Genomic DNA, 15,050 nt, shown 5'->3' with positions numbered 1-15,050 from the left:
TAGGAAAGATGATTCCTTTTGATTTTCTAGGGCTCCCAATGTCTTTGTATGTACTTTGCTATAAAGTCTTTTCCATGTTTTTCCCAGAGTCGGGAAAGAATTATTGCTAAGGTATAGCACATTTCAGTGCCCCTGAGAAGAATCTCCTTCCTAGCTGTCTAAAACATTTGGCTGGGATCCGAAAAATTTAGTTTCAAATTGTATTTGTTGTCGTCTCAAAAAATGATGAAACATTTAAATGAAATTTCAGATGAAATGTAATTTTCATACTTTTATCTCTACATTTTGATCATCAAGTAACCAGAAATTAGCATTCAGAAATCATGCATCTTTTCATTTATTTAAGAATATTTATAATTGTGAACAATTAAAGCACATTGTTTAGAGAGCTTTTATAGTAACAACCAAATTGTATACCTTCACCCCTCCGTGCTGGAAAATTTCCTTGCCTTATTTCCTAGCACTGAAAGGGATGGTATGAATCAAGTAGCCATAGCCATAGCCGTTGCACCTGGGACTGTGTTTCTGCCACGTTAGGTTGCTGAGTGCCGTGCCTGTTTCTTGCAGGGGCAAGTGGAGGGATGTCCAGATGATGGAGGCTGATTTCTAGCTCCCAGCAGCTGACATTTCAGTCTGGACTTACTAGCCTGTGGCCTTGTCAGCCTGGGTCACTGGGAGGCAGTGTGAAGGTGACCTCAAAAGCATGCTTCTCTGAGGCTTAGATTCTGTGGTTGGGCTTGTCTCAAGTGGTCATACAGTACAGTTTTCAGATGTTCTGTTGTGGCTTATTGTTGGCATTTCTTCATAATTTTTTTTTAAGGGTTTAATGCGTTGCTTAGAATTAATTTGCAAAGAGCTTTGAGCTGCCCGATGGATAACGTATTTAAACATTATACCTGAAGTTACTTTGTGTGTCTGGAAATGTGCAGTTTTTAGCTTAGCTACTGTTTATGGCTCTTGTGTTCTCCTTACTACCCAAACCAAGTATTTTTAAAAAATAAAACTTTAAAAGCCCCGAACTCATTACTCTTCCAGGAAATATATTTGAATAAAGAAATCCCTGAGCTATGCAGAGGGCAAGATTACAGTCAATGTAATTTTTGTGTGCTAGTGGTTTGTGTTGTAAGAAAAGGAGCAGCTAGTTTGGGTGGTGGTGGAGGAACAGCTAGTTCTGATGAGCAGTTAGTTCTGATGAGTGGAATATTGGCATAGGAAGAACAAGTAGAGAATCTGGCAACCTTGGCCGTCACTGAACTCACCTGAGAATGTGGAAAAGGGCTTCAGCACTGCCACATTTATAACAAAGACATATTTAATAGTTACAGGACGTGCAGAAATATCTGCTTTTTCCAATTCACTGGATACAAACTGTGTGTGTGTGTGTGTAGTTTCTCTCTTTTATGCATGCACACATACCCACACATACATGTTTTCCTGAAGGCAAGATTTAAAACTATGAACCACACACAACAAAAAGGAAAAAGAAATCTTGGTATAATAGCAGTAGAGTAGACAGAAAATAGACTTGGGCCCTGTACCTGGAGAATAAAGCTAATGGGCTTCACATAAACAAGTGAATAGGCCCTAGAGAAACTCAAGCCTCCTCTCCTTTTCAGCTCATTTAGAGGGGAAGGAGGAGGGCAGGCCTTTGTGAGCACTTGGAGCCTGTTTGGTACAGGCCAGGCTCTGTTTCCTCAGCCAGTTGTTGAGACAAAGAGCACTAGAGAAAAACAATTTGTAAAGTGTATAAAGGTTTTATTTTCAAATTATTCTACCTGCCTGTCTTCTAGACATTTTATTTTCATGCATTACTTCATTTAAACTTCACAACAGCCCTATGAAATGAGCACTCTTCCTTTTCCCCATTTATAGAAGGTACAAACTTAGGTTTACTGACTTATCTAAAGTCACACACTAGTAAGTGTCAGAACTCAGATGTAAACTTAGGTCTGCTGGATTCTAGAGCATGTTCTTAAGTCCCTGTCCTATGTGCTCTGTGGTAAAGAACTATGAAGACCCTGTTTCTGTTCTCAAAGTCATTTCAGTCTAGCAGACGTGATGATGCCTGAGAGCTACTGTGGGGAAGGTAAGTGAGATGCACTGGCTGCTATGGCAGAGCTAAATATGCAATTGCAGTAGGCAGAGGGAAGGAAGTGATTGATTCTGATCACAGGAAGTACAATAAAGTTTCACAAAAAAGGTAATACCTTAGCAGAGGCCAGGCATGGTGGCTCATGCTTATAATCCCAGCACTCTGGGAGGCCAGGGTGGGAGGAGCACTTGAGGCCAGGTGTATGAGACCCTGTCTCTACTTAAAAAAAAAGGAAAGAAAAAGAAAATCAGCTAGGCCTGGTGGCATATGACTATCATCCCAGCTACTCAGGAGGCTGAGGTGGGAGGATCACTGGAGCACAGGAATTCAAGGCTGCAGTGAGCTATGATCTCGCCACTGAACTCCAGCCTGAGTGACAGAGTGAGACCCTGTCTCTAAACAAAAATGTAGTACCTTAGCATAGTTAGAAGATGAAGAGGAATTCCCCTCTTCATTACAGGAGTACAGGAGTAAAAGTACAAGAGTAAAAGGACATTACTCTAGTGAGAATGAACTGGAATGTGCAAGCACTAGTTGGCTTGCCAAAACATATATAGATAGAAAGATTTTTTGAAAGTAGTATAATCCAGAGCCTCAGCCTGCTGTGTCTCACCCAGCCTTTAGAGATGGCCTGTTAAATAGGGTTGTCTCAACTTTGGGTTGTCAGTAGATGACCATTTCCCAAGAGCTGACAGCTGTGCTGTAGGACAAACAGACCATAGTGGTATGGCTGGCATTCTTGAGTAACTTTAGTGAGAGGTTTTAGGGGGTGTGTTGGCAGGGTGGGATCAGGGTCAGACATAGCTTTTTTCAACTCCATCCCAGCTTGGAAGATGCTAACTGCTTGGTTAAGTAGGGCCATCTAGAGCAAGTGGATGGCCCTTTTCATCACTGACAGAAGTTTGGGGGCCTCTGTTTTGTACATGATATAGCCTCACCTGAAAAATAAGAATCAGGACTGGAGGTGGGCCAGGAAATGGAGAGGAACTGGGGGAATGTTAATTATGTTAATGAGGTAGGATGGAAGGGGATATTGGCTGGATCCTGAAGCCATTTGGAGACTTTGAAGCCTCTGGTTCCTGTGACACACGGGGACTCGCCCAATGCTACTGAGACGTAAAGTTCCCTCAGTTCAAAAACACCTCCCCCATATTGCCTACAAAGTTTCTCTCAGCCACTCTGGCTTGTCATATTTAAATGAGGTACCACATACAAAGCCTGGTCTTTAATAAATGCTCAGGAAATGTTAGCTATTATCAGCATCATCTTTGTTGTTCTGCTTCGAGGTCTACAAATTAGAGACTGGTTGGTTCTCTAAATTGTTCATACCTTAGTGTGATTAGGTTGAATGTTTAGAAACATTCAGTTTTTCCAAGGCTCTGGGGATTTTGAGGCAACTACATTGTAAAGTTTTACAAAGACTGAATTTTGTAGGTAGACAGACCCTAATTAAAATGCGGACTTTATGCTAGCTTTATGACCCAAAGTATGCTGGGAAACCTCACTCTGTTCATCTTAAAGTAGGGATAATGACACTGACCTTGGGATACAGATTAATGAAATAATTAGAATAGTGTATCTAAAGCACATAGTCAGTCCTGGCTTATACTAGTAACTTAATCTCAGTTCCTTTCCTTTTGTCTGGATGCCCTGGGGGCAGTTTGGGTTCACACAGGGAAAGGCACAGGTCTGGGGAAGGACTTCTTTCTTGCCAAACCCAAGCTCTCTCTGCCTCTCCCCACCTCTCTCCACTTAGGCAGAGCTGGGCATGATCACCTAGACGAGTACTCCCACACACAGGTGTCACACGTACACAGCAGCAGCAGCTTGTGTTTACTTCTTATGGCCTGAGAATCATCGGCTGGTTCTTCTGTCTTCCACACTAGATTGTAAGTTCCTTGTGGCCTAGGCAGTGATTTTCTCTCCGATTCTCTGGTACCTGACCAAGTGTGTGCTTGTGCCAGGTACTCAGTAGATGTCCCTACAGATGTGGGTGGGCAGAGACGGTTTTGGTGATGTATAGCCACTTTCCTTTGAAATCTTTCAGAAAAAAAGAACACATTGTGATGGTAGATATGAGACAAGAACACTTAGAGAAAGCTTAGCCCTCACTCTGTGAAAGGTGGTGAGGGCAGCATGGTCTCAGCTCAATGGTCCTTTTTTTTCCTGAGAATACTGCATTCTGAACTCTTCTGGGTTCCTCAAGTGTTAAGCTCAAGTATGTATTTCACCCTCATTTGAACGTCCTTTATCTGTTCCAGAAAGTTGTTTCAGCTCTGCCTCCCACTCGACTTTTCTGTGCCACTCTACAGCTGTGTATGTCTGCATGGGTACACTGATTTGTGATAAGCAGGCTGTATGTCACCTCTAAGCTGGTGGTTCCCTGTGAGCAGTGTTCTTCTCCACTGCTATGTCACATGCAGCAGAGCACACACCTGACAGCCACATTGTGTTGTCATTGATGTGTGCAACGGAGCAGCAGGAGGTTCTCCACCTGGGTCTGGGAAACTCCCCCCTCAAGGGTTTTAGATGTGTGTCACGAGCCTGAAACTGTCTTGTTTTTCTAAGACCAGCTGAGCGGGCGCAAAAGAACCAGCGGGTAGGCAAGTGTAACAGCAAAACTGCACGTTTATTTTGGTAACCTAAGGTGTGCGGGAGAAGTCTGTCGGCCTCCAGCAAAGGAGGCCGGCAGAGTCTCCCCGCGGTGGGGCTCTCGGACAGACTTCCCACAGTCCCGACATCCCAACAGGAGTGGGGCTGCAAGAAGGCCGCGTGGCTCAATGGCGGAGAGCGGCTTTTCTAGGAGTGGGAGGGCAATAGGTGGGGCATGGGCGTGTCAGGGGCGTTCTGCAGGTGCGACCAGGTAAATCTTGGTCTCTTCAGATTGACGTCACCTGGCGCATGCCCAGTTGGTCTGCACCCTCCCTGGGCGCCGGCTGCATTTTCGCGCGCGCGGGAAGAGTTGGTGGTGAAGAAGAACCCGGAAGTGCACCATCTTGCCTCGGTTCGTCCAAACAGAAACCATATGGGAAATTGTGTGTATATGTTCATAAATATATTCCTCTTGTGAGAGAGTTCATAGTTTACATTAGTTTCTGAAATATTTTCGTTATCCTTAGAATGTTTTTTTAAAAAAAAAACACTCATTTAGAAATTTTCCACATATGTGTAAATTACAGTTTGTGTTTTTGTTAGCTAGGAGATATTTTTATGTTCCCTGATTTCCAGGTGTGAGCTACAGGTTGAATAGCCAGAGAGCTCTGGGTCGCAGTCTGGCCTGAGCGCTACTTACACATCCTGGACCTAGCCCTCAGAGTTTTCACTGAGCCCTTCTGAGCTTCATTTTATTTTTCATCTGTTAATTTAGGTTCATAATGCCCTTCTGTCCTATAGGGAATTTGCATAGTAAAGAGATCACAAGTGTGCAGGTGTTTTATCAACTGTCAAGTGCTGTACAGTTGTGGAATGCAAGTATTCTTATTAAAAATGTATCATGTCTCGGTCAGGAACGCGGTTGCTCACACCTGTAATCCTAGTACTTTAGGAGGCCGAGGTGAGCAGATCACGAGGTTGGGAGATCGAGACCACCCATCTCTACTAAAAATATGAAAAATTAGCCGGGCGTGGTGGCGGGCGCACACACAAGTAGCTACAGTCCCAGCTACCTGGAAGGCTGAGGCAGGAGAATGGCATGAACCCGGGAGGAGGAGCTTGCAGTGAGCCAAGATTGCACCACTTCACTCCAGCCTGGATGACAGAGCGAGACTGTGTCTCAAAAAAAATAAAAGTGTCATGTGTCATGTCACACAGTGTCGACGACATGGTAGGCAGTCAATAAATATGTGATTAAAATGAACATGGAAAGGGTTTATGGAAGTGAGAGGGCTAGAGGTTTTAAGACACTGGTGTCTGTACCTTGCAGATTCTGTGGAGGACCTAGTATTCAGGCCTAGAACACAGCTTAGGGCTATTAGAGGTACTGATTTTCAAGGAATGTTAAAAGTAGAAATGACCTTTGAGACCTTAAGTGTATTTTTTTTATTTTATGGAAGAAACTGAGACTTAGAGAGACAGGGATTATCCCACTTATTTCAGAAGGGCTTGAGACTCTTCCTCACCACTTTTAATGGTGGCCAAGAAAAGACCTTCTTTGCCTTCATATTATCAACATGTTGTCTTACCTGTTTAAAGCAGCATAGAATTCACCACATGTTCTTAATTCTCTTCCTGGGGCCACTTACAGGCCTGCAATTCTTAAATATACTAATGCTATTACTAGACACAGGCACAGTGCACTGTAAAAACTTGGAATTTCTGAAGTCCTTCCTTCTTGGAGTGTTCTCTTAGACATCACATCAGACCACTGGGTAGAAAGCATTGCCACCATTCTCAACTGTACTGATACTCAGAGAGGTTTCTATGACTTTTCCAGGTCACAGAACTCAGTGTCCAACGCAGAATGAAAATCCAGGTGTTCTAATTTTCTATTCTTATAGCTACTAGATTCTAAATGTGCTCCCCAGACCCCCTCCCTGCCCCCAGTAGGTGACAAAACAGTAACCTAGAAATTTTTTTCTTAGTGTTTACATATATATGTATAAATTTGTCTATGATCTAATCTTTCCATCTAAAGAATTTGTGATAGAATATTTAACCATTGCTTTATAATGAATGTTAATTAAATATTACTTCAAGAATTGGCTCCTTTTTTGGTAATTGTGTTACTTTTTTGAGGAGAAGTTTTGTTTTGCTTTTTAACCTTGTTGTGTGCATTTGGAAACTACCCTAACACAGGGTATCCAAGAGCAGAAAATACTGGCACTTTTCCCACTTTCCATTCTTCCTCTTGTATGGATGCCAGAATCCTTTGGGAAATCATCATTTACAAAAGTCAGGAGCAGAAGGAGGGGCATTCTTTAGTGTACAGTCACTGCTAATTGGAAACTAAACATCTGTAACCATGTCAGAGTTATTTGTATTTGAACAGAAACATTTATATACAAGAGCCCTTTTGGTAACATAAAACACACTGCAACTCAAAGTGTGTGCATTGGAGAGGTGGGTGACAGACGGAAGGGGAAGCTTCCAACAAATGACTGTGCCATAGTAAGTGAGGTGATTTGCTAATTAAATCTCAAAACATTTTCAGAGTTTTTTTTTTTTTTTAATCAAATGAAGTTTCTCCCTGACCCCACCCTCATCATTTCTTATAGACCAAAGCAAACGTTTTTCTGCATTTGCCAGTTACAGATTAAACATTTAATCATTTAAAAAGAATAAGTGAGAAAATGGATGAGTTGTGGGAACTGTCACAACTACTGTAACCATAGCTCTCTGTTTTCCCATAGATAATATGGGGTGACCTCTTCTCCATCCTGAAACTGTGCTGCAGGACCTACCTGACAGACCTAACTGTCTTAGGGGGAAAAATAGCATTTTTTTTTTTTTAACCCATCCCATACTTCTTTCTCCTCTTCCCCTACCTCCCCCAACACCATGATGAAATTCTGCTCCGACTATTCTATTTGTACAGAAATTGTATCTGTATTTCTTTTGGCATATTAGAATAAACGTTGGTAATAACCTCTAAGGTATTAGAAACGTTGCTATTGTAGGGCCCTGTCCCTCTACTTACTGAGCCAACATGGCCATGTAGCCCTAATGGCCTAATTCTTACCAAGTAATTCCTTCATGAACACAGATTAATTTTGAAGAAAGTCAAGAGGCCATCTCTTTTCCCCTGCAGAGTCTACCATCTTCTGACCTTCCCTATTCTTGTCATCTAAGACATTTCTGTAAGTTGAGTTACTTTTTAATTGGATGAAAAATCATGAAGTCTTGAGCGTTCTAGTCAAGAACTTATTTAAGCTGGTACTTAGCATATTGGACTTTCCTGTCAATCTCATATCTGTGAAGACTTTTACTTTACTCTTAATCAATCAATCTCATATCTGTGGAGGCTTTAAAGTGCACAGTTTCAACAAAATGGTTATGGCCTTTCAGGTTCTGAGTGTTTATGAAGTTGAAAGGCTTGTAGATGACCTGCCTTTACAATGACCTTTCTAGAATCTCAAAATAACACTTGTCCAGGACTTTCACTATTTAAGAACTGGCTTTGATTCCAGCTCTTTGGGTATGAGTCAGCCCAGAGGCAAGGATTTGGTGATTTGAAGGTCCATCTCTTGTTCTCTTAACAATTAGTTCAGACCATGTACTATGCTATTTGTGGCACTCCCCAGTATGGCCTGACTCACTTCTCAACCTTAACTTTTACTGTTATTCATGAACCTCTGCATTATTCAAACACATCTACCTACACCTTGAGTATTTCTAGTCTTGCTTTATACCACTTTGCCCTTGGTTGAAATGACTTCAGATCTTTCTTGGCCTACTTGAATCATGCTTGCTTTCCTGAGTTCCATCCTTCTTCTGATTTTCTATAGTCATAATGTCAAGGTCACTTGCTTCTCACTTTTCCTATACTGTCTCGTACTTTTGGTCATTTTTTCAAATAGACTTTTCCTCTGGCCAACCAAAGTATGGGCTCTTCAATGACAATGGTGACTGTCTTACTTTTTATGGCACTTATCATGGTGCTTTTGCTTATCATAAATACCCAATACATAGTTAACGAGTAAGTTGTTTTTCACTACTACCTGTTTATTGTGTTATTCTCAAGCCTGTCTATGTTTAATCTCCATGATAAAGAATTATAGATGCTAACGATGTTTTTAACCAGAGCGAAGTCACCCGTAGAACTAATGCAGGTACAAAACATCATTTGGAATAAGGAGCAACTCCTCTCTCCCCCAACCCCTGAATGTTCCAGCCCATGCTAGATAGAATGTAAGTATATACAAAGACCGATGTAGAGATGACTGTTGAATGGTCTTGTGTTTTTATTTCTCCCCAGGTGTGGTCACTCACCTGTCTATCACTCCCGTGAAATGGCAGCTCGTGCCTTGGTCCCATTTGTTATGATAGATCACATTCCTAATACCATTCGAACTCTGTTGGCCACACTCCCCAGCTGCACTGACCAGTGTTTCCGGCAAAACCATATTCATGGGACACTTCTCCAGGTAAGTAAAGTTGCTTTGTGTGACTTCTGTCAAACACCATAAGATGAACTCTGGTTTCTCATGTACTGTTAGCTGGTGAAGATTTGATACACAGCCTCTTAACTTTATCTGTAGAACTTTTTTTCTACTTCTGAAAGATCAGGTATCTCCTAGTTATGCTTTTTTCATCCCAAATATCACTACAGTGTTACACTGTGATTCTCTCAGGTTATCTTTTGCAATAAATCCCATGTTTTCTACAGTATACTTTCTGCCACTTGGCCTTACCTCTGTGAGCCAAATAAAACTTTGTCTTTTCCATCAAGTATGCCTGTAAAACATTCTGGGCTACTACCTATTCAGAGTAAAACTGCAAGCATACCTTGAGAGAGGTTAGCCTAAGAGGCACAGGAAGAGTTATACACATCAGGGAGACTTTGCCCTGTGGCACAGCACCTTAGTACATGGAAGTATTGAACCTTTCCTGTTTTCTCTGTGCTACCAAAGAACCTTATTATTTTGAACAAATGTACAAGTTTATTGTTTTTAACCTAACATTTCTTCTAGAAAAGAGTAACATACAAAGAGACTTTTTACTGAAACTGCCCTATTTCAACCCTAACTTGAGGACAGGTAGTATTGGTGAGGTCTTGTGTTCAAATGGCTGGTATAGTTGCTCACATGGGCATAGGGTTAGGGGTGGAATATAAATGTCAGGTCATGTTCCCGGTTTATGAACAGAGTTGAGAGATGGCCTTGAGATCTCAATACATGTTATAAGCCTGAGATCGACACTGCTGACGTGGCAGGCAGTGTGTGGAGTGATTAACAAGATGAAACTCTGGAGCCAGACAGCCTGGGTGTGAATCTCAGATCTACCCCTCATTACTTATACATCCATGTCTTCGTTTTTGAAATAAGGATAATAGTAGCCTATACCTCATAGGGACTCTGTGAACACTAGGGAGTTAATACATACAACATACTTAGAATAGTGCCTGGTACACCACAAGATATATAGATAGTCGTTATTATTATTATTATTAATTTTAATAAACCTGTACTATAATGAAAACTAGTTATTTCATAACTCATTCTCCCTAGGTAATAAGAATGCAAGATAGAACTATCTTTTTCTTTTTCTTTTTTTTGTTTTTTTTGAGACAGGGTCTTACTATGTTGCCCAGGCAGGAGTGCAGTGGTGCAGTCTCGGCTCACTGCAAACTCTGCCTCCTGGCTTCAAGCCATTCTTGTGCCTCAGCCTTCTGAGAAGTTGGAATTATGAGCTTTCTGCACCCCCACTGTTCCCACAGTCACCAATTTTTGTATTTTTAGTAGAGATTGGGTTTCACCATGTTGACCAGGCTGGTCTCGAACTCCTGACCTCAAATGATCTGCCCACCTTGGCCTCCCAAAGTGCCGGGATTATGGACATGAGCCACTGTGCCTGGCCGTTCCTTGATTGTTTTCTATATTCAACAAATATTTACTGAATGCCTACTGCATACCACTGTGTCACAGTCATAATAGCAAGTAAGTCAGTTTTTGCCTTGAAGGAGCCAAGAACAAAAAAGTACCAGAAAATAGGCAATCACAATGTAGTGCACTAAGTGCTGGGTGAACACATAGCAGGGCCACCAGGCTCCTCTGGGAAATCGAGGAAAGTGTCCCAGAGGAAGCAACATCTAAGCAGAGACTGAAGAAGTTAGCCAAGTAAAGAAAGGGAAGGAGTCTCCCATGCAAAGAGAGCAGCATAAAGGCTCCCAGTGGGTGAGAAGGTGGCCCCCGAGTGGGAACTGCTGGTTTGGGTGGGACTGAAGTTCTAGGTTGGCAGTTTTCAAATTTGTCTCAGAACCTCTTTAGACTCTTAAAAGCTATTACGGCTCCCAGAGAGTTTTGTCTATCAATATTCAATTAGAAAGTAAACTTGAGACAGGCCGGTGTGGTGGCTCGTGCCTATAATCCCAGCACTTTGGGAGGCTGAGCTGAACAGATCAGCTGAGGCCAGGAATTCAGGACGAGCTGGCCAACATGGCAAAACCCCATATCCACTAAAAATACATAAATTAACTGTGTGGTGGTACATGCCTATAGTCCTAGCTACTCAACTTGGAAGGATGAGGCACGAGAATTGCTTGAACCCCGGAGGCAGAGGTTGCAGTGTGCCGAGATCATGCCACTGCCCTCCAGCCTGGGCGGCAGAGTGAGACTCTGTCTCAAAAAAAAAAAAGTAAACTTGAGAAAATATTTAAACACGAGGACTCACAAGTACGTATTGCATTAGTCATCAAAATAATGACATTCTCACACACCTTGTAGCCTCTGGCAAACTCCAGTGTACACTCATGAGAGAATGAGAGTAAAAGAGGAAACTATTTTCTTGGCATCACTTGAAAATAGTTTGTCTTGGGGACCTCTTGAAAAGATTGCACTGCCCCAGACTGCAGTTTGAGATCATCTAGTTTATGTTACATACATTATGGGTCTTAGGTCGTTTCTTTAATATCAGCTCTTGAGCACTCATCTCCCTTGAGTTCTCACTACATCCCTGTGATGAAGAGAGGGGCAGGGGTTATTGTCTTGGTCTTAAAGATGGACCATTGTAACCCAAAAATTATTTGTTCTGCCTCAAAATTTGTATCTCTTGATTGTGTCAGACTCTGCTGATTCTTCGAAAGAGCAGGGCTGGAATGATGAGGAATATAGAACAGCCTTTCCAAAGTGTAAACTATATCTGAGTTAGAAGGAAGGCCTAGCTTGTCAAATGGATAAGCCATCAGATTTTCTTTACTGAAGATCCACTCTTGGCAGAACTTTGTCCAAATAGTTTGGTTGGAGTTGCTTCTTGGGCTCTCTCATCAGTTGTGCAAATGAGCCTCCCAGCCTTGTTTCCCATATACACTACTGACAGTTCTGGCTGGGTTTCACCAGTCTGCCCAGCAACAAAACATGGTCTTTTGCTCTGCCTCTGGGCTGCTTTTGATAGTCTCAAGTTTACTTCTTCTGCTAGATAAAATGTGAAATCCTGTGGAAAGGGTAAAACCCTAGAACTCTGGGTTTGTTATGGCTGTTGCTCTTGTTCCTAAGTGTTGGTGAGATGAAGGGCTTGTTGAATAAAAGCCAGCAAATGTGGGTGTTGGGTATCGTATTCATGTTTGTCAGGCAGATTCCTACCTTTATCAAGGTTGGTTTACCCTGGTTCAGAAAAAGAAGTCAAAGGGATGTGGAAAGTCTTTCTGGCATGTCCATTTGAGTATCACACCTGTGTTGTCCTAGTTCTGTCCATCCTGTGGTTCTTTATGGGGAAAGCATAAGGGGTTAAGTTGGGAAGGGCTCTTTTTCTTTTTCCTTTCTACATCTTATAGATTCCTCTGCACATAAAGCTACCTTTGAAATCATAAAAAGCCTGCACCTGGAAAAGAGGTGTTAGGGATTGAAAGGAATGATCATCTCCATGGGATCTCCAGAGCTAGCTAAGTAAATATAAAGTTGTTATTTTTTTCAAAAGCAGGAAATCATTTTGTAGTCAGAAAACAAATTCTTTCACAGAACATTTTCTTGAATTATACATTTTGACCGCTTTGAAAATGTTTACATAAATATATCAAATCTCAGAGTATTTCTATAGTATACCTTGAAAACAAGAAATAAGCTGATCTCTGAATTTTCTGGGACTATGGAAGAAAGACTCAAATAACACTTGCAAAAAAAGAACATGTGGGATTCATTTCTTAATCGTTTTAAAAACCAGAGGTTCATAATTGCTGTGTTGAGATGGTTAGAAGTAACACACATTAGAAAAGGTGAGGTTATGCAGCAGATTCATGAGAGCCAGGGGTAAATGACATTAAATCTCAATAAAGGCTAGATAAGAGCCGTGGACATTACCTCATTTGGGAACATCACTAGCAGGGCTGCTGTGTCTTTTAAGTAGAATTAACCTTCTGTTTTTGTTGCCGAAACTCTTCATGTTGGGGACTTAACATTATTACCAGGTTGCTTGTCACTCTCAAGAGATCATATTGGAGTTCAGAAAATTCTTATATTGAGGAGGAGCGTGGCCAACAATCATGAGGAAGGGTTTATTCTGATTCTTGGGTACTTAACTCACATTTTGGGTGATTCATAAGAAAATGTATACCATTTTAAATAAGAGTTTGAATTTTCAGTTTTTTCATTTCTTGTCTATTTTGGGTTTTTGTTGTTGTTGTTATGTGCAAATAAAAGGTGATCTATTGCTCTTTAATTTAGCTCTTTTTTTTTTTTTTTCTTTTGAGACAGAGTCTCACTCTGTTGCCCAGGCTAGAGTGCAGTGGCACCATCTCAGCTCACTGCAACCTCTGCCTCCTGGGTTTAAGCAATTCTCCTGCCTTAGCCCCCCGAGTAGCTTGGATTACAAGCGCCCGCCACCACGCCCAGCCAATTTTTGTGTTTTTAGTAGAGACTGGGTTTCACCATGTTGGCCAGGCTGGTATGGAACTCCTGACCTCAAGCGATCCCCCTACCTCAGCCTCCCAAAGTGTTGGGATTACAGGTGTGAGCCACCGCGCCCGGCTGAGATAACATATTAAACTCCAAAGCCTGTGTTCCTATTTTCTTTAGAATGTGCTGCCTCTGATGTGAATAACAACTTTTTATGGCTAAGGAGAAGAAACCAAGAATCCATCTAAAGATAAACTTTATCACTCAGTTGCTCTCCTTAAATCTAATTTAGTATGTTATGATACAGTGGAAACAAAGTAAATCTATTTGTGTTATTCAGACAGAAGAAGTCAGTGAAACCCAGGGAAGCTGTGACCCGTAAAAGGTATATTGTACCCTCCCCTCTCTTCTCATCTCTCTGTCATCATTTCTCTTTGGTCTTCCATTTAATGCTACTAAATCTGTATCTGGAAATACAGATCCTCCCTTGGGACCTAGGCTATAGCCAAGTCCATAGTTGCCATACTTTCTATCATCCTTAAGGGTCTGACAAAACCTCTCAAACTTGGGTAACCATAGGAGTTACGGATCCTAGATCTAGGAACTGATAGGACCATGAGAAGGTGGTCAGGACTGAATTTAATTCAGCAGACACTGTAGCTTGCTTACCCTGTTCTAGGCACTGGTGAAAACATAAGGCGTTTGCCTTTGAGGCAAACTTAAAGAGAGTTGTGGATTAGAAGCCAAGTGAGCCCTCAGGGACCAGGGATCATATGAGTAACAGAAATGAAGAGGAGACAGAAGATACAATGCCAGACAGGGCATCAGGCATAAAAGGAGACTGAAACTGAGGCCATTTCTGCTTGAGTCTGGAACATCCCGATATACTCTGTGTTTGCTATAGGGTCAGAATCTTTACATGATGGGAACAGTAGTGTTGGGCTGGATGGGACAGATGAAGACCGAAATTGGAGTAGACCTTGGCATTACCTTTATGGGAAGGAAACCAGAAAACAAAGAAAGAAGTAAAGGTAGGCTAATTCGGCCAGCTAGTTGTATGAAGGAATCACTGTGCAAGAAGCAGGGATGGTACCAACCGCCCTTCAGTCTATGCTACAGACGAGAGCAATGGAAGCAAGTAGAAAATCAGTGACAGAGGTAGCCTTAAGTGTCAACTCTACTGGAGTTTCTTAAATAAGGAAGCAAATGAACATTTATAGAAAAGATATGTATATGTATTTCTGATTTCTGTTAATATTGCTGTTACATCAAAGCTTGTGATTAAATATTAAAGAATTATCATTTCCATCTTTTAAAAATGTAATCATATGAGACAATGTCTTAGTGCTTTAAGAATTTTAATATCATTTATATTTCTTAAAAGTACAAAATTGTGAAACATAAAATGGTCCAGCTGTCCAGAAATGGAACATTTCTTGATAGATTCCATTTGGCGACCTAAGATGTTTACCATC

General features: G+C 41.6%; 1 protein-coding gene across 6 annotated transcripts in view; it reads left to right on the top strand.

Moving 5' to 3' along the window:
• The window catches only part of THADA (THADA armadillo repeat containing), a 356,633-nt gene that overhangs the window by 180,091 nt on the left and 161,492 nt on the right, over positions 1-15,050 (top strand). For all 6 annotated transcript variants that reach the window (XM_023195714.1, XM_023195715.1, XM_023195711.1 and 3 more), the window contains one exon: positions 9,006-9,174. In XM_023195714.1, coding sequence (XP_023051482.1) covers positions 9,006-9,174 — 169 coding nt within the window. The remainder of the gene's footprint in view (positions 1-9,005; positions 9,175-15,050) is intronic.

Source organism: Piliocolobus tephrosceles, chromosome 15 (assembly GCF_002776525.5).
Source record: "Piliocolobus tephrosceles isolate RC106 chromosome 15, ASM277652v3, whole genome shotgun sequence".
Taxonomy (NCBI): Eukaryota; Metazoa; Chordata; class Mammalia; order Primates; family Cercopithecidae; genus Piliocolobus; species Piliocolobus tephrosceles.
The sequence above is the reverse complement of the archived record's forward strand: the minus strand, read 5'-3'. Positions and strand labels throughout refer to the sequence as shown.